Source organism: Arvicanthis niloticus, chromosome 1 (genome assembly GCF_011762505.2).
Source record: "Arvicanthis niloticus isolate mArvNil1 chromosome 1, mArvNil1.pat.X, whole genome shotgun sequence".
In the NCBI taxonomy this organism is placed as follows: Eukaryota; Metazoa; Chordata; class Mammalia; order Rodentia; family Muridae; genus Arvicanthis; species Arvicanthis niloticus.
Genome location: NC_047658.1, coordinates 73,265,077 through 73,292,205, shown reverse-complemented (window position 1 = coordinate 73,292,205; position 27,129 = coordinate 73,265,077). Strand labels below are relative to the sequence as shown.

Genomic DNA, 27,129 nt, shown 5'->3' with positions numbered 1-27,129 from the left:
TGGTAGGTGAAGACCATTTCCAGGCCAGCAGAACTGCCTCTGTGGCCAAGAAGTTGTGGTCTGAGAAGAGCTGGTCAGATTTCAAATCACTTCATTGATTCTGCTTCATGGTATCTAAAAATATTAAGCTTCTGGCCATGCACTGCTGGGGGCATGGGTGCTATCTTCTTCTGAGGACTATTTCAAAAGAATCTCTCCTTCCTTGAATTCCTGTGGAACTCCCTACACTGTAACTGGCAGGTTTCTTATGTTCTATATTAGATTTAATTTTTCATAGGTATCTTATGAGTCTTTTTAACATAATGTTTTTAATTAAACATTTGGAAATTTCAGAGAATTCACCCCAATAATGTTCACTTCTCCATCCTCCCAGGTCCACCCCCTAACCCTTGTGACATCCCAGAAAACAAAAGATAACAGAAAATTCAGTTCTAGTTCATGTTGCCCACATACTCATTGAGGCATGGTCAAACTCAGTGACTACCCCTTAAAGGTAATGGAGTTCTTAACCACGAGGCAAGAGATAAAGACTTCTGTGCTACTGGAATTGCTCCTCCTAGCTTCTGTTCTTCTCAGCTCAACCCTTGCCGTGGAGGATGAGCTCCAGGACAAGACAGAAAAGACGTATGACCTTCCACACGAACACATACTTTCTGTAAACTATGAATGCTTTACAGTTTATCTTAGTTTGGATGCTGTTCAATACTACATTTTCTAAAATTATACCTAGGTCTAGGGAACTTTAAAAAAGGAAAGGAATTGTCTTTTAAGTATTTTTTTTCTGGAAATAACCTATTTTGTTATAATAAGGCATTTTGTTATTTCAATATGAAAACCTGTTGAGTTCAAAGGAAACATTGTAACAAAACAACAATAAAACCCAGTGATGGTTGGTTTAGATCTGCTTAGGGTTACAGTTGCAGGGGTAGCCTACCTATAACAATTATAGGCTATAACAATTACTCTATGAGCAGCCACAACAGCCAAAACAAGAAAAGCAAAACTCCAGCCTTTTCCCTGTGTTTTTGAAAAGCATTACAACTTGTATTTTATGGATGAGAAAGAAAGGGAAAAAGTGGACAGAGCCAGAAGCCATTTGAGAAGCCTCCTACTCTCCTGCTTCTGTGTTCTCTCTCCTTTTTTCTTATGTATTTTACTTATAGCTATACAAAGATAACACATTCACATAAGTATGTTTATATATATATATATCTACACACACACATATATATACACACATATGTAGTGTGTATTTAATTAATTTATTCACTTTACATCCTGATTGCAACCCCCCTCTCCTCCTGTGTATGTCAGTGCTCTGCCGTCAAAGAAATGACACACAAGAAAAAATCATTGCAAAAGAAGGTCAGAAAGAATTATTTTTAATTGTTTAATTGTAAATCATGAATGTTTTATGTGGCATATTCAGGATTTTTATATTTTAGCTAATTAACAATCCTAGAACATAATTTCTGACATCCTTTAACATAGAATTATATCAAAGAAAATTCTTTTCTTTTTCTTTTGTTTTTGTTTTTCAAGACTGGGTTTCTCTGTATAGCCCTGGCTGTCCTGGAACTCACCCTGTAGACCAGGCTGGTTTCGAACTCAGAAATCTGCCCGCCTCTGCCTCCCAAGTCCTGGGATTAAAGGCATGTGCCACCACTGCCCAGCTCAAAGGAAAAAGGAAAGAGAAACAAGGCCTCTGGCCCATCACCCACCCTATAGAAAGGTCTATGATTTAAATATCTGTGACAGTTAGACATCTGAGCCTTGTCCTTTTTGGAAAAAGATAAATGCTGCAGAAAGAAAAGTTGTAGGAAGTTCTCAGTGTCAGCAGCTGCCAGTTTTCTGAAGTCATCTTTATTCATTCAAGTGAGTTCTGAAAGTGTATCAGAGTGTATCATCCTTGAAGTTAAAGCAACCTGTGATCATTTAGAGCAGTAGTGTAGGAAAAAACTAGAGAACAGTGGTGATTTTAGTCAATGCAGATTAGACAATTAAGTGGTCTTCATACAGACAATGAAATGCTATTCATACAGGCACTACATTAGGACATAAATCTCAAATATCCATATAATGTTGTGCAATTCATTCTCTGTGCCTCATGTCATTAATATAAACACTAATTCAGTCAATGCATATAAAGATTTAAGAATACAACATGGCACATTTGATGACTCAGTAAAATTAATTGTCACATTAGGAAAATGTGTTACTTTATAAAAACAACTCCTAGCTGAAGTTAACTGTAAAACATTACATAACTTCTCAATTGTCTCCAACATTTACCTTTATGTGCATGATGACACAGATGTTATCTGAATGTCTTACTGATCCATATCTTCTTATTTTATGTTTTACATCTTATGCTTCCATTTTCCTGGTCTCATAGCTTGCCCTCTAATTACATACCCATTGCATACTTATGATATTGATAATGCTAATGCTGAAAACGAATCATGATGATGTCATCAGTGAGAACCTATAGGCAGTGTAGTCATTAGATTCTAAAAAAACGATGTGGAAGTCACAGTTTGATACGGTGGAACATGCGGAATATGGCACGGCGGATCTCCTTTGTCTTGGCACTGTAAATGAGAGGGTTGAGCACAGGAGGCACAAAGAGGTAGACATTGGACATGAGGACATGTATGTATCGTGGGGCATGCTTCCCAAAGCGGTGGATTGTAGAGACCCCTATCATTGGCACATAAAATGCAAGTACAGCTAAGATATGTGACACACATGTGTTGAGAGCTTTAAGACGTTCCTCATGAGAAGCAATGGCCATAACAGAACGCAGAATGAGCACATAGGAGAGGAAAATACAAAGCAGGTCCATGCCAAAGGTAGACACAAGAACAAAGAGCCCATAGATACTGTTGATGGTAATGTCAGCACAGGCAAGCTTCATCATGTCTGGGTGCAGGCAGTAGGAGTGGGAAAGAACATTGGATCTGCAGATAGGTAGCCTCTTGATGAGGAAGGGCAGAGGGAAAAGGGTGAGAAAGCTTCGAGCAGTAACCGCTAACCCCATCCCAGCAATGAATTCATTGGTGAGAACAGTGGCATAATGTAAAGGATCGCATATGGCCACATAGCGGTCAAAACTCATAGCCAGCAGAATCCCTGACTCCATCATCGAGAAAGAATGAATAAGGAACATCTGGACTAGACAGGACTCAAAAGCGATGCTGCGGGCATCAAAGCAGAAGGTTCTGAGCACAGTGGGCAGTGTGGCCATGGACATGGCCACATCACTGAAAGACAACATGGACAGGAAGTAGTACATGGGAGCGTGGAGGCTGGGCTCCACTCGCACAGCCTGCAGGATCACAGTATTTGCCCCAAGGGCCACAGCATACATCACACAAAGGGGTCCTGCCAGCCAGGGGTGGAGGCTCTCCAGACCAGGGATACCAGTCAGGAGAAAGTAGGCAGGGCGAGTGACATTGAACAGCGCCATCACAGGGGGAACCCAGGATGTGTCTAGGGTCAGATCTTGCTTGGAGAATTTCAAGATCTGTGCTTACTGGAGGATAAGAAACTCAGAATTAACAGATACAGAGAGGCAGTGTCTACAATTAAAAGCTTGTGCACTCATGAAACCATTGGTTTGGGAATAATGAGGGCACACTGTTTTCTTCATATTTTATGATCATCAGCTACAGTCTAGGATAGCATTTCCCAGTTTCACGATTTAGAATGACATTCTATAATACTTCAGAAATAGCAGCTAACCACGAGAAACAAGTTTCTACCATGTTAGTCACATTTTTTCATGAATTTTATAAGTATAACTCAGGAGAAATATGTAAACAGTAATTCAAAAGGGACATTGTTGCAGAAGGGAAGCAGTTGTTGGAATCACCAATAACTCTTGGAAGTGCTTAAATATTTCCTTAAAAACAGTTTAATTCAGATATTTTGTTAATTCTGGAGACATTCTCCCCAGAGGGTTTTTTAAAAAAGAATTTTAGAGGTTTCTGTATTTTGTTTATGTATGTGTGTTTTTGCATTTGCTTGCATTCCATGGAAGGAGTTACAGAGGGTTGTGAGCCGCCACATAGGTGCTGGGAACAAAAGCAAGGTCCTTGCAAAAGCAGCAAGTGCTTTTAAAGGCAAAACCAATGTTCTACACACCAGAGTTAGCATTTATCAGGGTGGGTACTTGGGAGGTAAGGGGAAGGGACAGTAAGAGATTGAGGTAGTTGGGCATCAATTTTCATTGGCACAGAATTAAACAAAAAACAACAAAATGGGTTTTTAAAAAACAAAATAGGACACAACTTATGTCAGGAGAAGACTGACTCTTCTGCATTGGATGGAGCTTCAAAGTCTACCAACCATAGCGACAACTTCCTTCAACAAGGCCAAACCTAATCCAACAAGGCCACACTTCCAAATAGTGCCACACCCTGGGCTAAGCATATTCAAACCACCACACCTTGGAAGGCAAATATTAACTTTTAATTTATATAAGATATATCAAATATGCAGAAATGTAAGTAAATTAATATAATTTGATATAATGTAGAAAACAGAACAATAATAAAAAAGTAAAAAAATGTTCATATATTTTGTACAACAAGATTTAAAGTAGATTCTATTTTTGGAAAAATTATAAATTGTAAATATTCAGTAGGTATACTAATTTTTAGAGTATAAGATGCCATTGTGCCAAAAATAACTTCTACATCTTCACATATTCTCAGAAATTCCCCAAATATCTGCTGTTCAGGAGACACATTCATGTCTTTATACATTAGGCTGAATTTGATTCCCACACATCTCTAATGAAACAACCACTTCCACTTTCTTGCTTACAGTCTTAATCCTGTCACACAACATAACCCGGAATTCCTCCTCCACTATAACATAGACGTACATACATCATGTCATGTTCATGTTCTAAGTTTACCTGATGTATAGGCAGCATTTACATCTGCAAACACATGTATAACTATTGATATGTTTATTCACATTTATAGCTACATGCATATAGGTTATTTTCACCCAGATGTTTTATTACCACTACTTACATGTTATACTATAGCCATCCCTCTGTAAGGATTATATTGTGTATTCTCTTATATCAGTGATTTTAACATGCTCATTATCTCAATGATGGAAAAGGATAGAGAATGCTAGAAGACTTCTCATATGGCTGACTTGATTTTGGCTTTAAGGGAGCTTTCCTTTTGGAAAATTCCAGAAATTCATGCAAAACCTAGACGTATGTTCCTTTGTCCAAAATCCCAGAATGCTTATGTCACACAAAACACATAGATTCAAAGTGATTTAAGGAGAAGGGCCTTAGGCACGAGGTCAGTAGTGCTAGTATGTGTGCCTAGTGCTCTGACAGAAACAAATACCATTCTCTTGTTTCCTTCCTTCCCTAGTTTCCAAATAAATAAGGCCAGGCCATGCTTTTTGAGTTCTATATAATGGAGGAAGAGGAAAAGAAGGAAGAGGAGGAAGAGGAGGAGGAGGAAGAGGAGGAGGAGGAAGAGGAGGAGGAGGAGGAGGAGGAGGAGGAAGAGGAAGAGGAGGAAGAGGAAGAGGAAGAGGAGGAAGAGGAGGAAGAGGAGGAAGAGGAGGAAGAGGAGGAAGAGGAGGAAGAGGAGAACCATGGAGCCCAGGTATTAATACTTAAGTCAGTGAGATAATAGTATAAGGATATGCCTTTTCAAGAAGCCTTTCTTGACTTTGGGAAATACTAAGATTTTTGGTGCACTATGGTTCCCAGAAAGTCAGTGGCCACCCTACTGTGCTAACAGTGACCTTCTGCTCTTAGTACTCAGCATCTGCATGCACTTGTCCCTCAAGGACTGGGTCTTTGAGATTCAGGACTGGTCACCCAGAATCGACTTTTGTGCTTTTCATCTTACTACTTCTACATTGAGGCTTTGTAGCCCACGCTGTCCTTGTACTTGTAATGCCCCTGTCTCATCCTCTAATCCTCTTGAGTACTTGAACTAAAGGCGAGTGCCACTATGTCATGTCCAATTCTTTGTAGAGCTACATAGAACAAAATTGGAAAACGAAGAGAATTGAGCTATTACAAAGGGAACATGGAGGAGAAGAAAGGCTTGAAGTGTGACTTTGAATAAAGGGCAGGGCCAACATCTTTCTAAGTCTTGGACCTCAAGTTTTAGAATTTTGGGAAGAAATGCCTGACAGATTCATGATTACATTCTTTCCTTAATTAGTGGTGCTGAGATTGGGAGCATCCGGGATATCAGTGAATAAAGAAACATAAATAAAGTTTTTAAAAGGTACATTTTTGTGTTGTCTATGCTATGTGCAAGGTACTCTGCAAGGAAGTATTCAATTCATTGCACATTTATCCTTGATGGATGCAGAAATAGTCTTAATGATGTATGCTGGTCTCATAGATCATGGTGAATAAGTGATACACACATAGTTTTCAAAGATATCTACAGGACTGTCTGTCTACTCAGGATCTTGAGGAACCATTAAGACATAAGAGAAGAAAAAATGGAAAATACAGTTTTTATCTCTGAGCAGAGATTTCCCAGGAGCCTTTGAACAGGAAGATAAATGACTCAAGCAGACATGTGTGAAGAAGCTTGGTCCCAGAGTCAAATGTAGTTTCCTTTGCTTCTGGAAATTAGACTATGTTACTGCAGCCATATAAAAGCTAATATGATAGGGGTAGGGTGCTTTTGGCAGAGGGTCAGTGGTTTAACTCCAGCTCTGGTCCAAATTTACTTTGGAAAAAAATCACTGTATCGCTGTCTTGTTAAGGGACATTATAAATTCTTTTCAGCTTTAAACATATTATTTAATTAGGTAACGAATATCTATGAAGATTTTCATGGATCTAGAGAGGAGTGAGAAATACACAGAGTTGGTTTTTAAAAGGTTTTTTAACAAACTATAGATTTCATTCTATAGCAAAAATAAGAAAAGATTAGAAATGTCTCACTACTTCTGGCTCATCTGTAGTTATGCCCAGATGACTTCTCTTATCCTTTAAATGTCCCAGGAACATTTTAAGCAATCTTTTTCAAAGGTCATATTGAAAAGTTCAGCAAAAATGACTTTTATACTATTTGAGGTATATATTAGTTTTTTCTTTTGAGATTATAATCACATAATTTCTCCTATGGTTTCCTGCTTCCAACCCCCATATATCCCCTCTTGTTCTCTTTCATATGAATCTTGTTCAGATTCATAGCACATTTTCATTAATTGTTTTATATGCATGTATATACACATATGTACCTATACATATGGACACACATATATATTCATATATAAATATATATATTCCTAAATATCACTTGTTTAGTCAGTATAATGTTACTTCCTTGCATGTTTCAGAATAGATCATTTGCTATTGGATGACTGGCTGGCGTGTCTTCTTTGGGGAAGACTATATCTATCACTTAGAATGGAAAATGGAAAAGCAAAGTTTGATTACTTGTGCTTAAGCTTTTAGGACTAAAAATAGTGGATAGTCCTGAGTTCTGAGTCCTACTTGGCTCCTCGAACTTGTGGCATTGTTGCTAAACCTTAAAAAAGCTTGACTTTGGAAGCTTAGAAGTTGACCACATGAAGAAGTGAGCTACTTGGCAATATATAGGAGACTACAAAATAAGTGAATGACAGCTCGAGCATAAGAACCTATTTTCCAACCCCTCAATTTCTGCCATCTCTGTTCATTCTTTTAGGATGCTGCTGTCAGGACACCATCTACCTAGTCTTCTTCACTCTCATCTACTCTTATTCAAACTGTGTATCAGAGCAGGATTTCAGAGATCAACTGTTTCAACCCCACAAAGTTTTAGAACTCACCAGAAGACAAGCAGATGAGAAACACTCTCAGAACATGTTCTTGTGTTGGCTGAAGTAAATTTATGCCTGTTACTTTTATATCTTACGCTAATCCCAACAGAGAGAGAACGCTTATACTATCTTTTAGCCTGGAAATTCTTCAGGGACTTCAGGTCTCCTGAGGTCTGTAAATGTACAATTAAAGCATGTGCTCTTTTAACTGAAAATGAGCTCAGCTAATAGTCTCACCCCAACGTGGCACATTACCTGAATATTGGTGGGCAGACTCTGTGAGGCTCAATATCTGAGAAACCTCAAAGTTATGCACTAGGTAATATGAATACCCAGGAAATCATGAAAAGAATCTCTCTCTCTCTCTCTCTCTCTCTCTCTCTCTCTCTCTCTCTCTCTCTCTCTCTCTCTCTCTTTTAAATTCTTATCCCTTTAAATATGTTGAGTGAAATTAGTTCTTCCTAAATCTTCAGTTGAAACTCAGTTTTCTCAATTTCAGGAATCATATCCAGATAATAAAGTATCCTCTGATGAACAGTTACAATTTATGGTCTGATGTAACCACACAACTGCTCTACTTTCAGAGTTACACACTTTGATTTTCTTGTATTTTTCTCTCGCTAACACTGATCTCTAGCTTTTTTTTTCTAGTAAAGAGGCAAGTTCTATGGTTAAGTGTGTACCTCACCTAGTCAATATACATAGCTAAGTTTTATTTGGTAACCTCATATTCAAAGAAGCTTCTCTTTATTGTTTTCTCATTCATGTATTTGATTTAAGTGATTGTGCCATTGGTATTTATTTTTATAGGTCCACCCAGGGTCATGTATTCATTTAAAGAGGACACAAGCCAGAATCATGCAGCCTTCTGTAGGATGTGCTTCAACCATGAAATGTGAGGCTTCTTCTGTTCCATGAATACCCAATCTCAATGCTTTAATAACTTCTCACTCAATCCTGAGAAGTGGCAACTTCAAATTATATTCTCAGTTAACATGCACTAAGTGCACACCATGTTCTATCAATGGATGGAATCAAATGTATATGAGCAACATTCCAGAAAGCAACAAAATCAGAGGTCACTTATGGTCCAGACAAAATATAAGAACCCAAACAATCCATTTGCAGAATTATTAAACATATGTTAGAGGACATGACAGACAAAACAAAATTCAAAAGTATCATTGAAATCGGCAAATTCAGGAAATGGCTGCTACGCCAGGCCTGGTGAGGAAAGGAGTGATTTAGAATTATTAAATAATACAGTCTTGAAAGAATGCCACAAGCTGAAAGTCAAAAGTTTTTGGGGAGGGTATTAGGGGAACTTGGGCTCTCCTGAGTGTAGAGGAGAGGTTAATTGAGATTTACTCCTCAGAGAAAGGAGTTTAGAGGAAATTTATGTGTTTTTCTTTTGAGAAATTTAAGAACATATAGTAACAACTTGTTTCAAGAAATGTTGGAAAGCAGCAAAAAGGAACCATGGAACCAATTAATGTTTCCGGTATTAGTCACCTGTGTCTAAGTGGAGAAATACCGTTGGAATAAGACCCCAGAGTAAAACAAATATGGCCATACAAAATCCTTCCTGATCATGTTCTTAGTGTCCTCTAGCCTCAGGTACTGACTGGCAAAAAAGGAACACAGTCAGAAGTGCTTAGATCTAAAATCACACACATACAAAATAGGATTGAATAATGAGTATAATGATTCAAGATAAATTTTGTAGAGAAATTGCAGGTCTCAAAGCAACAGAGGAAGTGAAGACCAGATGATGATACATGCTGGAGGTTTGCAATACTTACATACCACTACTGTGTAATGATGTGAAGTGGAGTTATTAGAGACACTCCAAGGTAAGCCTGGGAAAGAGATGACATCTCTGAATGCTTCCCTCTTTCTGAATTTATCTACAAAAAATGACTTATTCATGACTCTGGAATATTCCAAATATAACAATTGGGCACTTCCTAAAGGAAAACTGAGATACAAGAGCAAGGAGTAGGTTAATCCAAGGCATACAAGACTTGCCTTGTTAGAACCGTAATATGGTTAGTTCATCTTACTCCAGTTGTAATTTTAGTCCTGTAGGAATGATCTCCCGTGGGTTTTCATATTAACAGTAAGCACTGTGCAAAGTGCTAACTAACTCACTGTAAGAGCACGACACACAACCAAATAACTCATTAGCTTCTGAGGAATAGAGATTTTGTTGAACAACTGATCTTTTTTTTCAAAGTCAGCCAGACTTCTCTAGGAACTACTTTGGCATTTATATATTAGTGAACCCTCCTTTTGTCTTCAGAACCTGACCTGTCTGAGGAGTACTGATGGCTGTTTGTTCATAACACTGTCTACTGTCTACAAAAAGATGGTTGTGTGTGGTTTCTATCTACCCATGTGCCTATCCTATTAAGCACCTATGAACTCATCTGATCTTTTGGAAAGTTGTGACATAATTACAACTCTTCCTAAATGTGTGAACATTTATGTCACCTATTACAATTCAATGTTTATGTGGTTCTTTGCCTTTCTGCAAATATATAGAATGTAAATATTAGTAAATATATGAGTGTTTAAGGATGTACTTGTGATGTCTCAGGGTGACTATACCTGTGTATGTTTCCTGGAATCATGTGAGGGTATTGACATTTTCAGTCAAGGAAGAGTTGACACACTCAACTGTGTCTGTAGATGATGACATCAAAAACACTGAGGCCAAGAATGGGATACTCTTGGGAGCAATTTTTATTTGTAACAGCTCCCTTATTTGTTGATGCAACCCTGCTAGTTATGTCACCTTCCTGTTCCTCTCCTTCATGCAGGAGTTTGGGGATTTGAAGGGATTCATAAATTTAAGTGCTAGAGAGACGAGCTGAGGCCGCTCTACCGGCTGGACTCACAGCACAGCACATTCAGCTACGAAGAAAAGACACACCTTCCATCCAGTGAGTGCTCCTCCCTCAGACTGACCACAGTGCTTCTTATCCAGATAGTGTCAGGGATGTCATTCTTCTAATCTGCATATCTCCCTCCACAAATGTCCCCAGTACATCTTTTAATGCCAAGGATCACAAGAATATGATGCCAGGCTCTTATCTGAATCAAAGCTTTAATACCAGACTAACTGTCATTAGGTTAAGAGGTTGATATATCCAATTTATATTTTGTCTTGAGGATTTTCTAAACTTCTTATTTGAAATGCTTTTATTTAGAACTATGATCCCCTGTATCCAATTATTGTGTATGCAGCTACAAAAAAATCACACACACACACACACACACACACACACACACACACACACACAAACACATTTGACATTCAAAAGCATGCCTTTTAATTGTGGTTGATTTCTTGTTTCATAAGAATATAATTACTGAAAGTGTTATCATAGGTTTGTTATTGGTGATGCATTTGTTATTCCTTTGTTTGTATATGTGGAGAGAGTATATTTACAAGTAAAGGAGAATATAAAATGACCAAATATTTGAAATATATTATGTAGTGACAATAAGCTGCCATAGCTTTCCCTAAATTCTGTAGTAATGTCTGGTGCGACAAGAAGGATGTTGTAAGTTCTATGTATCCATGTCACATTTATGAATCTGATATGGCAACTATAAATTCTTGGACATGTATGAATGGAAGTATAGATGTATTTTCTGAAGTTTTAGAGAGGCTCTGGACATGAACATGCTCCATATGCTGTGCTCCATCACCTGACCTTTACTTCTAGAGTGGTTGCATTTGGGGAACTTTGACTAACACACAAACAGACAAACCAAAGGAAGAACATCTGTTAGAATGGGAATTGCATTTTGTGGGAAGTTCTCAGAGCTTCTTCCCAGATGGGAAGGTCTAGGAGGATTCATTCAGTTGGATTACCAGAGAAAAGTAAAGGGAACTGGATTTAATCTATATTTTGCAAGAGTTCTTATTATTCCTTGGAGTTGCCAAATTTTTCCATTTCTTTTGACCTTTTAGAGATAGCCGAAAATAAAAATAATAAAAAATCAGATGTGTATAGAATGGATCAAAAATGACTTATTAGAGGTATCGTTATTAATTATGTTTTAAAATGAAAAAGAAGTTTGTAGAGAATAGATGACAAAGAGATCCCACTGGTGAAGGACAGATCTTGTTTCTTAGTGGGAGGAGACAGAAATCAAGACATAGGTTTCCACTCACATCCCACACACTTTTAGGGTTGTAACTAGTAGGTTTACCTTCTCCAGACTCTTCTCACCATCAAATTTCAATGTGCTTCCTGAAGGTACTAGGAACAATCATAAATGATATAAGGAGCCATTTTACTTATGTTTCAAAGTAGAGCTTTAATTTTGGGCTGTCCAGCATCATGGAAACATCTTGGGATAAATACTATACATTAGTCTTTTATGATATGGCTTCTAGTGTTGTGTTCATGTTTCTATTATTTCTTTTTGCTGGCATTATTGTGCCTGCTTAAAGACAAAGACAAAGAAAGAATTCCCATAAAGAGAACTCCTGGAGAAGCTATTATAGAAAGGAAATGAAGACGCGCTTATGAAGAGAAATGGAGGGCAGTGTATTTGGGGGAGGGGGAGCTAAGGAGAGCTGGGTGGAATGAGAGAAGAATCTATGTTGAATGGGACAAAAAAGGCGTTTCCACAAGGGAAGAAAGCGGCTTTAACAAGGCGAGTTACCAACAGTATTATGTCTGAAAGGGAAATCGATGTGTTCCTTACATTTAGAAACAAAGAGGTCATCCTAGAGAGACATGTGTGGATGGGAAGGGTGTGGTGTCTGCAGTACAAGGAGATAAGCAGCACTAGCAGGTTAAGTTCAACAAGGCAAGGTTGCTGGCACTGAGAGTCTCAGAATTGTATTGGGGAAGATGACACTCAAGCAGATAACCTAACCTGGTGTGGGTAGAGATTAAAAAGAAAGAAATTTGACTATGTGTGGGAAACATCTGTAGACTGGAAGCTAGAGAGGAAGGTTACCAATTTTTTCTGATGCAGTGCTTCTGTCCACAGCTATTGCCTGAAGATGAAGAACCAGAAGAGGAATGAGATTAAAGGTACTGTTCCCCAGGCTGATAGAATCAGCATCTAGAAAGAGTGTTAGTAATAATATCTGAAGTAGTGTGCCTGTCTTTCGAACAGGAGGTGCTTCTGCTCAGAAAACTGAAGTAAGAATACATAAAGGTGTGAATACATTTAAAAATTTAAATAGCCATAATAATATATGTAATTTCAATAAGACATTTTATTTCGTTGGTTAGTTGGGCCCAGTTATACATTTTTTAAAAAATAATGTTCATGATTTACTATGTGGATTTCAAAGAAAAGAAATGCAGAGATCAGGGGAACTGTCTCAGTAGAGTGTTTCAGGAAGGATATAAAATTAACCAGGAGAAAGCGAAGCAATTATAGTGTTTCCTAAATAGTGCACAAGCATTAGAGGGCTAATTGGAAGGTAGAAAAACATGGAATTTAAGATTTGAGAGCTAGAATTTTAATTTTTTTGTGATAACAGTTTCAGGGTGACCATAGCATTGGGAGGTTGAGGCAAAGTCTGGTTAAAGGTTACATGATCTGAAGTTTGTGGCTGTATGTAGTTTATCTGTGCTATCAACTGGGAAAGTTTCCAAAGGCATGGACATTTTCCTATTTGGTATATCTTAATTTCTATTTTTCTCTTCAATTTCAAGTGTATGATTTCTGGAGTGTATGGGGAAGTGGTCTGATATTATACCTAATGGTAATGACCAGAGGGCTTTGTGCATGTGGTCTGCATTTGATCATCAGCTCTTCATAAAGCTTCCCTTTGTCCTAGGGCATATACTGGGCCTGGCAGTAGAAATAAATAAATATATGTTCCATTCTCAAAGAATTAATAGTCTAGTAGGCAGGGCAGAGAGAAGGCACACATATTAAATCCCTGACATTTTGTGTTGGAGACAGGACTTCTGAAAGAAGGAAAGTGAAGAACTTCCCTCACCTCCTCTCTTGGGCTTAATCCTCATCTGTCTTCTCCCACCTGCCTACCATGCTAGGCTTGAATGGGACTCCCTTCCAGCCAGCCACACTACAGCTGACAGGCATTCCTGGGATGCACACAGGCCAAGCTTGGATTGCCCTGATTTTCTGTTTCCTCTACTTCATCTCCATTGCAGGCAACCTCAGTATCCTTGCTCTGGTCATTCGGGAACCTCCTCTACATCAACCCATGTACTATTTCCTCTCTATGCTCTCTCTCAATGATTTGGGAGTGTCCCTGTCTACACTTCCCACTGTGCTTGCTACCTTCTGCTTCAATTACCGCCATGTTGGTTTTGATGCCTGTCTGGTCCAGATGTTCTTCATTCACACATTTTCTTTCATGGAATCAGGCATACTACTTGCCATGAGCTTTGATCGTTTTGTGGCTATCTGTGACCCACTACGCTATTCCACTGTGCTTACCAATAGCCGCATCTTGGCTATGGGTCTGGGTATCCTTGCCAAAAGTTTCACTACCCTCTTTCCTTTCCCTTTTCTTGTAAAAAGATTGCCCTTTTGCAAGGGCAATGTGCTACATCACTCATATTGCCTCCACCCAGACCTGATGAAAGTGGCATGTGGAGACATCCATGTTAACAATATCTACGGGCTCTTTGTGGTAATTTTCACATATGGTGTGGACTCAGTTTTTATCCTTCTGTCTTATGCATTGATATTGAGAGCTGTGTTGGTTATCGCATCACACGAACAGCGACTCAAGGCACTCAACACCTGCATATCACACATCTGTGCAGTACTGGCCTTTTATGTGCCCATAATTGCTGTCTCCATGATCCACCGCTTCTGGAAAAGTGCTCCAGCTGTTGTTCATGTTATGATGTCCAATGTCTACCTGTTTGTACCTCCCATGCTCAACCCCATCATCTATAGCGTGAAGACCAAGGAGATCCGCAGAGGGATGCTCAAAGTCTTCCATAAATCCCAGACCTGAGGAACGTGGCAGACCCAGAGAGAGCTCTGTTAGAGGAGAGATTCATACTTGCCTGCTAAGTTTAAGAATTTTGCTAAAACAAAGTAGAGGCCTCAAGCTTTCAATAGTTGTGAGTGTGGAATCAATAAAAATAATCTAATTTATACGATGATGAACTTAGTTATTGTCCAGTGACTGTGAGAGTCCCTCTACTAGTTGCTGAGAATGTTATAATAGTGAGCATAACACATGGTTAAATGAGCAGATCTACATGTCGAAAGATGTAGAAGCAGCACCTGATGCCCTGAAAAGTGTTGATTATTTTTTCAGAAATATCAAAGTCCTGCAGGGAAAACTGGCTTGAACAGAGGTGATTCTAAAATCTCAAAGAATGAGGTGAAAAATTTAAATACCAAATAATGCTGTAGAGGTTTGGTGTTGATATATTTGTAGAAATAAAGGCAAGCTATATGAGGTGGTTAGGGAATAGCTGCTGAAAGCTGACAGAGGTTAGTTAGAGCATTCCCTTCGGGATGGAAGGATGAAAGGACCACTTAGGTCTTGCCAGAAAAAAATTGTCTGAGACAAAATATTTATCCATTAAAGTTTGGAGCCTCCACTCTTCAGTTGTGATTCAATAAACAACACAGTCATACCTCATAGCTTTTCAGAGAGCACATGGCTACACATTCACCTTACCAAATGAGAACTGAATTAAGTAAGAACTGATGACTATAGCTTAGGAAGCTTAGCAAGTATCTTAAAACTTGCCAGGCACTAAATGATGTGTGTAAGGTAAGAGTGGTAGGGCACTAGCACTTTGGAAACATGGTTCTCAGTGTGTGATTCTCACACTAGCATTATGAACCACACCTGGAAGTTTGTGGGCCATGCCAACTCCAGGGACACTTCTCTGAGTCCATGAAACAGAGATTCTGGAGAGTGGACATAGCAGTTTGTGTTTGAATAAGTTCCCTCACTTACTCTGATACTGTTAACTTAGAAGAGTACCTTAGAGTATGTGGGCAAAGGCATAATTTCTTTTGTTCAATGAGGAAGCTTCCTCTTGAGAAGCTTGAGGAACATGTTCCTAGGAAATTATTCAAGCCTACAGGATGGTTTTTAAAGTTGGGGGAGACTGAGTTTATCTCAGGAGTGTGGTATCTGTGGTGAAGAAAAGTAAAGATGGATTGCCATCCAATCCTCATGAGGTGATGGAGCTTAGAAGTCATCTTAGCTTCAGATGAGCGTTTGATGAGCATCCTTCTGCCACCTCAAACTGGCTGCGCCATGATACATGCCTTCCTTCCCTCACAGTCTGGATCATTGTTATCTAAACCTACCTGACATGGAAAAACTTAGATGGGGCTTTCAAATAAACAGGCAGAATTAAAGAGAAAAGCAAGTTAGCTTTTGCAATTAGATGAGGGATCAGAGAATTCCATGTGTACAAGTGCCCTGAGAAATCGCTCACTTACTGTAAGGCATTCTACTTACACTTAAAAGGGTGTATTTAATCTCTCCATTTAAACTTTCACATCATGGATGAACCTCATGATTTCTTTACAAATACTAAAATTTTAATACAATATTCAGTTAAATGTTCTGAGTGTATATTTCTTTTACTGATGTGTTTGTAATATTATTTTCCTTCAAGTATATCATGTTCTTTGACCATCTACACCCCATTACCCTCTCCTATTCTCCATTTCTCCCAATAGTTCCCCACACTTCCTTAATAGTCTTTCTTCTACATTAATGTCATGTACATGTGTATGCTTGAGTTACATGTAGGGGAAAATAATAAAGTTTTCTTTCTGAATCTTTATTACCTTTCAATGAGCACATAAAATAGGTTATGACATTTTTATACAGATGTATTATTTTATCTGGTTTCATTCTTACACAACCTTCCCTTGTCTCTCCTCCTCCCTTCTATTTGTTTCTTTCTTTCTCCAAATAACCCCCTTTGCTTTCATATTACACACCAATGTGTGCACATGCATACATACACATACATGTGGACACACATGCACACAAATGCATGCACCCACATATGCTTACACAATGCACATATGCACACTTACACATATGTACAGATACACAACAGACCACATAATATTTGTCTTTATTTTTTCTCGTCCGCTTTCTACTTCTCTTTAGAATTCTTTCTCTTCTCATAGTTGCCTTTTTTCTTTTTCATATAAGCTGTACATTTCATTTCAATTCACCCTCAAGTCTAGACTCTTCATATGAGAAAACATATTTGTCTTTTAAAATCTGGATTATTTTACTGTATAAGATGAACTCAAGTTCATTCTATTTTCCTGAAATGACACAATTTTACTCTTCCTCTCTGATTAAAACCCGACCACATGAATACAACATACTCTCTTCATCCATTTATCTGTTGATGGGTATGTAGGCATGTTCTACATTTTGGCTCTTGTGACTAGTGCTGCAGTATGCATGGATGCGCGAGTGTCTCCCATGGATTGTCATTTACCAGAAATATTTTGTGTCAAGACTTCCAATGTATTGTGCTATGCTATGTATTGCAATGATTATAGTGTTATCACTATTTAAGTGAATAAATATTTGAGATTCTTTTATTTATCTACTCACTCGATGGAGATAACTATAGAATCTTATAAAAGGACAAAAGCCAATGGTCATTAGGGACATGGTAGAGTCACACCATCCCGTAAATTTTGAAATCCATGCTTCTCCCTGCCAGTCTCATGTGTGATATGAAACCCCCTTCCTCATGATTCCATAACCTTACAATATATTTTTGGTCTAAGTTCTCTTGAATTACACATACAGGATTCACAATGATTATTCCAGCTCAACGAATAGTGTAACAACACTGGAAGCAGGCATTGTTTTCACCTGTTCTTCCAATATTTTAGAGCTTCAAAGGAGGAGAAATCTCTTTGCTAAGCTCCATATTCCTCTCCACTCTCATACAGTACTTGACAGATAGAAAAGGTAGCCTTCCTTTCATTCTTTCCTTAACAAGGCTTCATTCCATCAGAAACCAAAATGAAGAAAAGGTAACATGAAATAGTTAATGAGAAGAGAAACTGTGGGGAAGAACATACTGGTGGTTGGGAAATGGGGACCTGCCTCAGGGTTTTTGGTAAGGGTGTTATATACACTACATTCAACTCAACTCAAACAAGCCTTTTACTTCTCACTCGAGTATCTGTCTCTTACAGATACTTACTCATTCTATGAAAAAGGTTCCAAGGAGAAAGAAAATTAATTTATTACTATCATGATATAATAAGAATACATGGGTAAGACTCAACCAATACGCCTGTAAGTTTGAATCTTATGTTCCTTCATTGCCCTGAAATGACCCAGAACTTGGGGAAGTTGTTGGAGGGGCCAGTGGGAGATGAAAGTATCGAATTAGGAAAAGAAAGGATACATGGATGAATGTAGCCAAGATCATATTCTCTATTGCTTAAATCCTGATGTTGGCCTTGAACTCCAAGTTCTGTCCTTTATGTTTTGCCTGGAAACTGAAACCGTTGAAAGCTCACTACTCAAACAAAGATCATGCCTCTGGCTTCCAGGCCCAGGTTTCTTTCTGAGCTGGCTTTTGCACAGGGAGTGGAGTTACAGGTAGTGAGGTCAGAAGCTTTATTTTCTCCATCTTCATCATATGGAAGGAGCTGAAATTCTCTAGATCTCTGGAGAGATAGGATAAAACCTACCCAAGGGAAATGGTTTTTAAAAGGTTCTTGATTTCTATTCCCAAGGTGAGATCTCATCCTCTCCACTTCCCAGCAGTCTTTAGTATCACAGTGGGACAAAACAGAACCCCAAAGGCCCAGGTTTCGGGGAAGCTCTTGTTTAGATATATAAAGTTCATCTTTGCGTTTCGGCTAGTGGCTGCCTGAGGCCAATGTGGAATCATTGTGAACTTTGACCATCTGTAAATCTAAGGATTCCTTCATATAGCCCTCTCAGGTGATGTTGAGCCCATGCTTCCTTGATATGTGTACAAGCAGTGTGTTCTTATCCATCACTTTATTGACTTTTCAGGTTCTATGATTTGTGGTCCTGTATTGTTAAATTTATGTTAATGCCTGTGTGTGTATGAATAGATGCCACAAGTTATTTAGTCCATGATAGAGAGTTTTAAGACAACAAACAAGTCAACAAATCTCATTATTATATAGGCTTTCTTTAGAAAGAGTAATAAAGATTTAAGTGCCCCACAGTTTCCCAGATGCTTTCAGTTGGGATTACCAGAGGTAGTCTTAGTAATACGGATGGTATAATGAGGATGATGATGACAACGACATGGATCTGTCATATCTCACACTAATCCACAGCCAGAAAATTCTGCCAAAAAGTGGGTGAGAATTATTTTGCCCTAATCTCAGGCCTGAGGTCTTGCAGAGAGTGGAAGGAACTTTAATCCCAGTTCAGCAGGTGCTGCCAGCACTTCTCCTCACTCCCATATGTGCTTGTTCTGCCTTTGAATATCTCTAATGTCCTTAAGTAGCTTTAACTCTGGGAAAACATTCCTCCCATGAACTTCAAACTACCTTCCTGCTACCGACCTTTCACTCTCCTCCTCTCATCCTTGGTCCTACTCATCCGCACTGAGGTCCTTTCTGTTCTCTAAAGCTCCCTTTCTGGCATTTGTTTGTTTGACTTAAAACTCTGTCACCACGGTCTAGAATGTGGAACCCAGGACTTCCAGTTTTGACTGAGCATCACATCAGAGCTTTGGTCCATCTAGTTATGCTTTTAGTTTCCAAAAGCACACTTTGGAGTCACAGTCACAGGAAGTGCTGTGGAGGTACTTGGACAGACAGAAGCAAAAGAGTTCAGAGTTCAACAGGGAGGACAGAAGTACAAATGCAGCATGTGTCAATCATTTTAGTAGGTGTGGCTTATGGGATCTGTTTGTTTTGTTTTGTTTGAGATGTGTCTCTATGTATCTGTCCCTGGAACTTTATATGAAGGCCAGACTAGCCCAAAACTTAGAGATCTGCTTGCCTTTGCCTTCCAAGTTCTGGGATTAAAGGCATGAACCACCATGACGGGCTATGAAGTCATTTTTAAAAATTAAATTTCACTAGTTTTCAAAACACTCTCATTGAAGACATATACACAGGTTTTATCATTCACTCAGATACCACAGCACTATATAATACAAATGATAAAAAAAAGCAAAAGCAAACGAATGCCATTTGCTGGGAATTATGCACCTCCCAAGTATAAACCCTGTAGCCAGCAAAGAATTGCCTCTCAGCTCCAAATGACACCACGGTAAGTTTGCCTAAAGAAAACTGGATGTCAATAATGGGAAAGAATAAGATCCTCAGAACAAGAAACCTGAATGATGTTTTGGGAACATTTCCCTTTGTAAAAAATCAACAGTATTAGAATATTTTTAGAATGACATAAAGAATCAATAGTAGACTGACACAGTTCTAAACTGTAGACTGTCCTAAGAATTATGTAGAAATTTGTAAAGTATTAAGAAGGTAACATTTAAAGAGATTCATTGCATGGACAGTATGTGAGTCTGAGAATTTAGGCTTTAAATATAAGAGAATATTTGTTTTCAAGAATTGCAAGCATATTGCTGAGTAGAAACACTATAAAAATAAACAGTAATTGTCACAGGATGTTACAGATACATTAGCATTCTGCTGAAGGAATAATATCACTGTTAAAATGTCAAAAGTCCAAAAGATATTATAAAGGTTAGAATTGAGATAACTTTTTGTTTATGCTTACATAGTATTATGAAAAACTATCACCATGCAAACTCTGTATCACATTGTTGTTTTGTGTAAAACTTATTAACCTGTGGGAATCTTGACAAGAAAACCTGAATGTTAAAAGCCAGATACTTTTAGAAGCAGACAAAGTAATTTAGTATCAACAATTGCAATATCTAGAAGGAATTATAAAGCACCATATTGAAACTTTTAGTTGTTGCTTATATATTCAATTATTTAGTCATCTGGTATTTTTACACAAGTTTACTTTGTATTTAAACTTAAGCAATTATTAAAATTTATCGGAGAAAATCAGCGTTCTCCCTTTTTTTTCTGATGGAGTTTCAAACTAGTAGGAGATATAGATACTAAACTAAGAAATACACAAGAAGATATATGCTCACAGATTAAGATTAATATTTTCATGGATATTCAGTTCCAGAAGAAGAAATTTCTCTGTAAGACAATAAGATAGGATGAAGTCAGTGATTTTAGGGTGCACTAAACATTCAATTATTGGGCATAATTAACAGGATCATGGATGACATTTTGGTAGCAAGATGTCATAGGAAGATTATGAATAAAACATATAAGCCAAACTAGCATATTGCAAGTTAAGCAGATACAAAGCAATACATAATAAAGACGAGAAAAGCAGAAAGGAAGACCATGTATTTCATTTTCTTGTACTGAAAAAATATTTTTTTCTTTATTGACTATAGGCTTCCATTAGACAAACTGGTCTAACTGGACTCCAAGAAGTTATAAAACTAATGCTTTATCTAGGTGATAGCTGTGGGTGAAATCATGAGCATCATGAGCATATTTGGGTTTCCTTAAAGGGCCAGGCAGACGCTAAAGGGTGAGTCCAGCAGATGATGAATAACAAGGAAATATGGAGCTGCAATCCAGAATGAAAGATTACTAAAATATAAGACAATGGACAGTGATTTGAGGATTGCCTGCAAGTGTCATTGTAGTGTAAAAGGCTGCCATTGCACATTGTAAGAATGAGACACTTTTGTATGCTACATTCACTCCAAGAAATAAAGGTCATTGTATTCTGTACCTACATTAGCTGGCATGGGTTATTACTCAAATCACTGTGATTCTTAAGTATTAATATATAATAAAGGTTGAGACAGTAATGTGTAAAGTAGAAGCAAGAGGACTTATGAATAAGAGACATAAGGAAGCATATTTCACCTGTCAGGAGGGTTGTTTGTTTTTAAGAAAACACAATATGAGTTGCATGGGACTTCACCAGAGCTCTGCAGGAAGACTTCAACAATGGGAAAGCAGGCTCTCTGGCCAGTCTCCCTGTTGCCTAGCTCTTTTCTGCATGGTTATTGCTCTTTACATTCCATTGGCTGGCTATACGTGACTCTAACTGTGCATCTGTGCAGAAGAGCAGTTCTACAAGTTCTTCAGATATATAGACCATTTAACTTCAACTATAGATAATCATGAAAAATTCACACAGAAGCTGTGACGTATACATCTATTCTGTTGTGGATGACTAAATTCATGACTGGAATTTACTCAGCTTGCATATCAATTACATCTGTGTCATTTAATCTACTATTCACCTTTCTTTTATTACAAATTTGATTTACTATGCTATCTTCTATTTGTTAGGTTACATTATATCAAGCCACACCAAATATTTCTAAACTTTAGTAAAAGCTCTGAGTAGTCCCTTGATGGCTAATTGAGCCATTTATCTGCATTATCATTCAGTCCATAGATTCTGGGTCAAACCTCATTTCACAACAGTGCATCGTTGATAGGTTTGCTGAACTATGTTTTCCATTCAGAGGTAGCTTGTACATTTGTAGTTTCACCCAGAATGTTAATTTCCAGCCTTCTATTTTAAAGTCAGAACCTCAATTTAATCAACGTATTTCTTCTTGTCTGGAAAAGAGTGGGAACCCATGGGTGTGATTGCTTATCCAGGTGTTCTGGTCTCCTCAGATTTACAGTCACAGTTATAGATTTACAGTTACAGAGTGACAATTCAATTCTGTGATGACTAACCTAGATCAAGGGGGGATTCCCTTTTACCACCTTAGAAAACCAGAAATACGAGCCCTGAATATCAATTTTCTCTACTTTCTAGACATTTAAGTATGAGAATAGTATGCCTTCATTTTATAAGAGAACAAGCCAAACAGCAATCTCTCATAAGATTGAACAGTCTGAAATGCCTCTTTGATATGCCACAGGTGAGTACTTGAGACTCAGGGGACCAGGGAAAGATGAGAATATCTGCTATGTTACTTCACCCACCAGTTTTCTCACCTCCTTTCTTCAATTTTTACAGTGGAGGCTGATAAGAGTGACTTAACAGGTTTAAGCTAACTTCAGTTTGTTTCAAATGCAGGTGAAAACTTATCTCTACGATTGGCATCATGGGAACAGAGAACAATGAAAGTCTTGACCTCCAATCAGTCTTCCTGACTGGCATTCCAGGACTGGAGGCCCAACATGGCTGGCTCTCTATTCCCTTTTTCATCATGTACATGATTGCCATTGTGGGCAACAGCCTAATCATGGCAGCAGTGCAGGAAGACTCAGCTCTCCATGAGCCAATGTACCTATTCCTCTCCATGCTGGCCATCACTGAGGTGGGAGTCTCTGTGTCCACATTGCCTACTGTTATGGGCATTCTTTGGTTTGATGCCTACAGAATTGACTTTTATGGCTGTTTGGCACAAATGTTCTTCATTCACACTTTCTCTGGCATGGAGTCAGGAGTCTTGTTGGCCATGAGTTATGACCGCTTTGTAGCCATCTATAATCCTCTGCGCTATACAGCCATTCTAACCATGCCTCGGATCATATCCATGGGTCTGGGTATTACACTAAAGAGTGCTGCACTCATGGCCCCACTTCCAATTCTTTTAAAACAACTACCATATTGCCACATAAATATTCTCTCCCATTCCTATTGCCTCCACTCAGACTTGATCCAACTGCCTTGTACAGATACTAAGCTCAACAGCATCCTGGGGTTGGCCATTGTCCTGGCCACTTTTGGGCTGGACTCACTTCTCATTGTGGTGTCTTATGGGCTCATTCTTTACACGGTGATAGGTATTGCATCTGGTGAGGGTCGGAAGAAGGCACTCAACACATGTGTGTCACACATCTGTGCAGTGCTTATATATTATGTGCCTATGATTGGTGTGTCTGTGATGCATCGTGTTGCCAAGCATGCATCCCCAGTGGTCCATACACTCATGTCAAGCATATATCTGTTTGTGCCACCAGTGCTCAATCCTATCATATACAGTGTTAAGACCCGTCCAATTCAACAGGGAATTGCCAACTTGCTCTGCACAAAGAGATTGATCTGAATCACACACTCAGAGGGCAGGGATTATTCTTAAATCTATAAACTCTGGTTGTAATTCTCCCATAAAGAATGTTTTCTGTTAGGTATTTTTGATAAGGAAAAGAGAAATTCAAAGCATTACTACAAGCTTGATTCTGAATGATAAATGTAATACTCACCTCTTACATTTTACTGACATACATGTCCAACTTTTCTTCTTTAATTAGATATGCAGGAATGTAGGAATAGTAAATCCATCCTTTATTCCATCACAACTCTTACAAAGTAGCCAGTTAACATTAGTTTTAAGATGTAATGATACTTAAATTAAAGTAGGTCAAAAATTTCATTTTTATGAATTCTTAGGATTAAGTGTCCCCCTTAAAGATAGTGATTCTGAAAATGTCCCTTTGAATTAATATACTTTTATGATTGTCACCAGATATTCATGGTTTAAACATTTTCTTCCTTATGAAAGAACCCATTTTACTCTGAAAACTGTCTGTGTTTAAACAATAAATACTTGTATGATAACTTATCCATGAAGACACATTGCTATATAAGGAATTGATTCTTCATCCAACCCATCATGAAATAGTTTCTACATCTAGATTTTATGTGTTTTTAAACACTTTGGGATGTACATTGACTGAATAATTTCAACAGAGAAATATAGTTAAAGTATGAGCCATCTTATATGCCCAGGCATTATGTGTAGATATTCTGTCTTCCTTCCTTCTCTTCCCTCAGCCTCCATCAGCTTCAGTGTGCTATGAGGTATGTTCTGTTCTTTTCCCTGGCACTGTCTCTCAGCTTCATCAGCATAGGTCCAATTTTTTTCCTCCTCCTTCTGCCTGTGGTTTAATAGCAAGCATCATAAAATGGGGATGACCACAGTCTCACCTTCTAAACTGCAGCTCCCTTTGTAGAGCTGGTTCATAGATATAGTACAAGGTCCTTAGCCTCTCTCACCTCAAGGGCTCCAATTACAATGACAATATTTTATATTTTGTAGTATTTCTTCATGTTCATTTAGTTCCCAGTCACCTATACATAGTAATGCTTTAAAGTGCTTATTTTGTTTGGAACAGCAATTATAAAAATTTTGTTTATATATTCTCTAAGACAACAGAAGTGTGTGTAGCATCAGTATTTTTAGGTTGATAGTTAATATTTTATAAACATGTATGTAGTTGGTGAGAGCTCATTTTCAGAGATGATATAACAGGTTTAAAACAATTCACCATACACTTCATCCATCTACATTTATAATGATTTAATAATTGATGTCAGTGATTTGAGAACATATTTTTAATTGGATATTTTATTTATTTACATTTCAAATGCTATCCCCCTTCCCAGCTTCCCCTCTGCAAGCTCCCTATCTTATCCCCCCTTACCCTGCTTCTATGAGGGTGCTCCCCTGCCCACCCACTCCCACCTCACTGTGGCCTTAGCATTTCTCTACACTGGGGCATCAGCCCGAGAATATATTCTTTAACAGATATTTACATCAACACAGTTGTTGCTACTAACTCATTTTTTAAAAAAATTTTTGCTTCCAACAAAGTTTTGACTATGAAAGATATTTTTGTTTTTAAAATGATTTAAATGTTAATTCTATTATAAATATATGTGACAAAACATACAAGCATATTTAAATATGTGTTTCCAAAATAGCTATCCTGTGCTATATTTAAGGAACCCATGAATTTGAAAGAGAACAAGTCAGGTATATAGGAGTGTTGGGAGAAATGAAAGGGAAGGGTGGGGTGATATAATAATAAGCTCAAAAATAAAAGAAATGGCTTTTAAAAATTCAAAATGCACTGAGTATGTAATTTATGTAAACAATAGAAGTGTTACAATGTATAAATTACATAATAAATCTGGGTAGGAACTGATCTCTTAATGAGATGAATAGGTTTTGATTCCAGATAACTATTTGTTAATACATGAGACTTAGGTCGGCCTGCATTTTACTTTCCCTTTTTCCTGTAAATGTTAATACTAGAAAGCTTGATAACAGAAACAAGAAAGTGACATCAGTGTTCTGTTACTGCCCAAAGACATTGCTGAGTGGGTGCATCTGGAACCAAATCAAAGAGTTTACATGAACTTAGTATGGAATTAAATGGTTCCTCACACTTCTATTTTCCCAAACTCCCAGTTTCTCAAACTTATTCCACTTCAGCTCTTAATATGTAGTGTTCATTTATCTTTCCATGTAGCATGAATATTTGTGTTTCATTCTTTCTTTAACTGGTTTCCTAGTCCATGAAGTTTTTACATTATTATGGGTAGAAATTATATAAAATCTTGCATTTAATTAAATTCTAGTATTTAGCATTGAAAGAAACATGCACAAGAGCTTCTTGTCATTAGCAGTAGTGTTGGGGGTTGCTGTCTGTAGATGGAATGGATCCCTAGGTTGGGTGGTCTCTGGATGACATATTCTTCACTCTTTGTTCTATTTTTTTGTCCCTGTCTTTCTTTTGGCCAGGAGCATTTCTGGGTTAAAAATTTTGAGGTGTGTTATGTGGCCCCATCCCTTAACGGGGGGCTATGCCTAGCTACTGGAGGTGGTCTCTACAGTTGGTATTTTCCCATTGTTGGATATTTCTGGTAAAATTTTTATTGGCTCCTGGGATCCTCTTACTCCCCTGAATTCTGAGACTTTCTAGTGGTTACCCAGGTTCCCCATACCCCTCTGCTACATGTTTCTACTCAATTTCCTGATCCTCTGTACTTTTTTCCTGTTCCTTCCAATACCTGTTCCTACCTCCTTTTTGGCTCCCCCCTCTTCTCTCCCTTCTTGATCTTTCTTTCCTTCTAGTTCCTGTGACTATTTTGTTCTCTGTTCTATGTAGGATTCAAGTGTCTATACTTTGGTCTTCCTTCTTTTTAAGCTGTATATGGTTTGTGGGTTGTATCATGGGTATTCTGAGCTTTTGTTCTAAAACCCACTTATCAGTGAGCCTGACATGGCTGTTTCCTGCGACTTTCTACCAGCACTTGATCAATACATAGGCAGATACATCCAACCCTTGGTCTGAGTCTGGGGACCCCAATGGAAGAGCTAGGGGAAGGACTGAAAGAGATGAAGGGGATTGCAACCACACAAGAACAATATTTACTAATTGGTCCACCCAGAGCTCCCAGGGACTAAACCACCAACCATAGCTATACTGGAGGGAAACAGGACTCCATATGCATATGTAGCAGAAAATGGCCTTATCTGAAATAAGTGGGATGGGAGGAAGGCT

The 27,129-nt window shown here is 38.1% G+C and overlaps 3 protein-coding genes across 4 annotated transcripts; 2 read left to right on the top strand and 1 right to left on the bottom strand.

Annotated features, from left to right (window-relative positions):
• Positions 1–1,271: 1,271 nt before the first annotated feature.
• Or51i2 (olfactory receptor family 51 subfamily I member 2) lies at positions 1,272–7,903 on the bottom strand. Its single transcript, XM_034517452.2, has 2 exons — positions 7,828–7,903; positions 1,272–3,535 (listed from the first exon to the last, which is right to left on the bottom strand). The coding sequence occupies exon 2, from the start codon at positions 3,467–3,469 to the stop codon at positions 2,531–2,533; it is 939 nt and encodes a 312-aa protein (XP_034373343.1). The 5' UTR covers positions 3,470–3,535; positions 7,828–7,903; the 3' UTR covers positions 1,272–2,530.
• Positions 7,904–10,648: 2,745 nt separating this feature from the next.
• LOC117719848 (olfactory receptor 51I1) lies at positions 10,649–14,937 on the top strand. 2 transcript variants are annotated; one of them, XM_076939753.1, is made up of 3 exons: positions 10,649–10,763; positions 12,835–12,878; positions 13,977–14,937. In XM_076939753.1, exons 2-3 carry the CDS (start codon positions 12,848–12,850, stop codon positions 14,792–14,794), a joined length of 849 nt encoding a protein of 282 aa, XP_076795868.1. In that variant the 5' UTR covers positions 10,649–10,763; positions 12,835–12,847; the 3' UTR covers positions 14,795–14,937. The 2 variants fall into 2 exon arrangements, with proteins under 2 accessions (XP_076795868.1, XP_034374117.1); XM_034518226.2 differs by having other exon boundaries at positions 10,651–10,763; positions 13,765–14,937.
• Positions 14,938–18,649: 3,712 nt separating this feature from the next.
• Positions 18,650–25,537, top strand: LOC117693313 (olfactory receptor 51L1-like). The gene is made up of 2 exons (XM_076913938.1): positions 18,650–18,754; positions 22,910–25,537. Exon 2 carries the CDS (start codon positions 22,938–22,940, stop codon positions 23,883–23,885), a length of 948 nt encoding a protein of 315 aa, XP_076770053.1. The 5' UTR covers positions 18,650–18,754; positions 22,910–22,937; the 3' UTR covers positions 23,886–25,537.
• Positions 25,538–27,129: the final 1,592 nt, after the last annotated feature.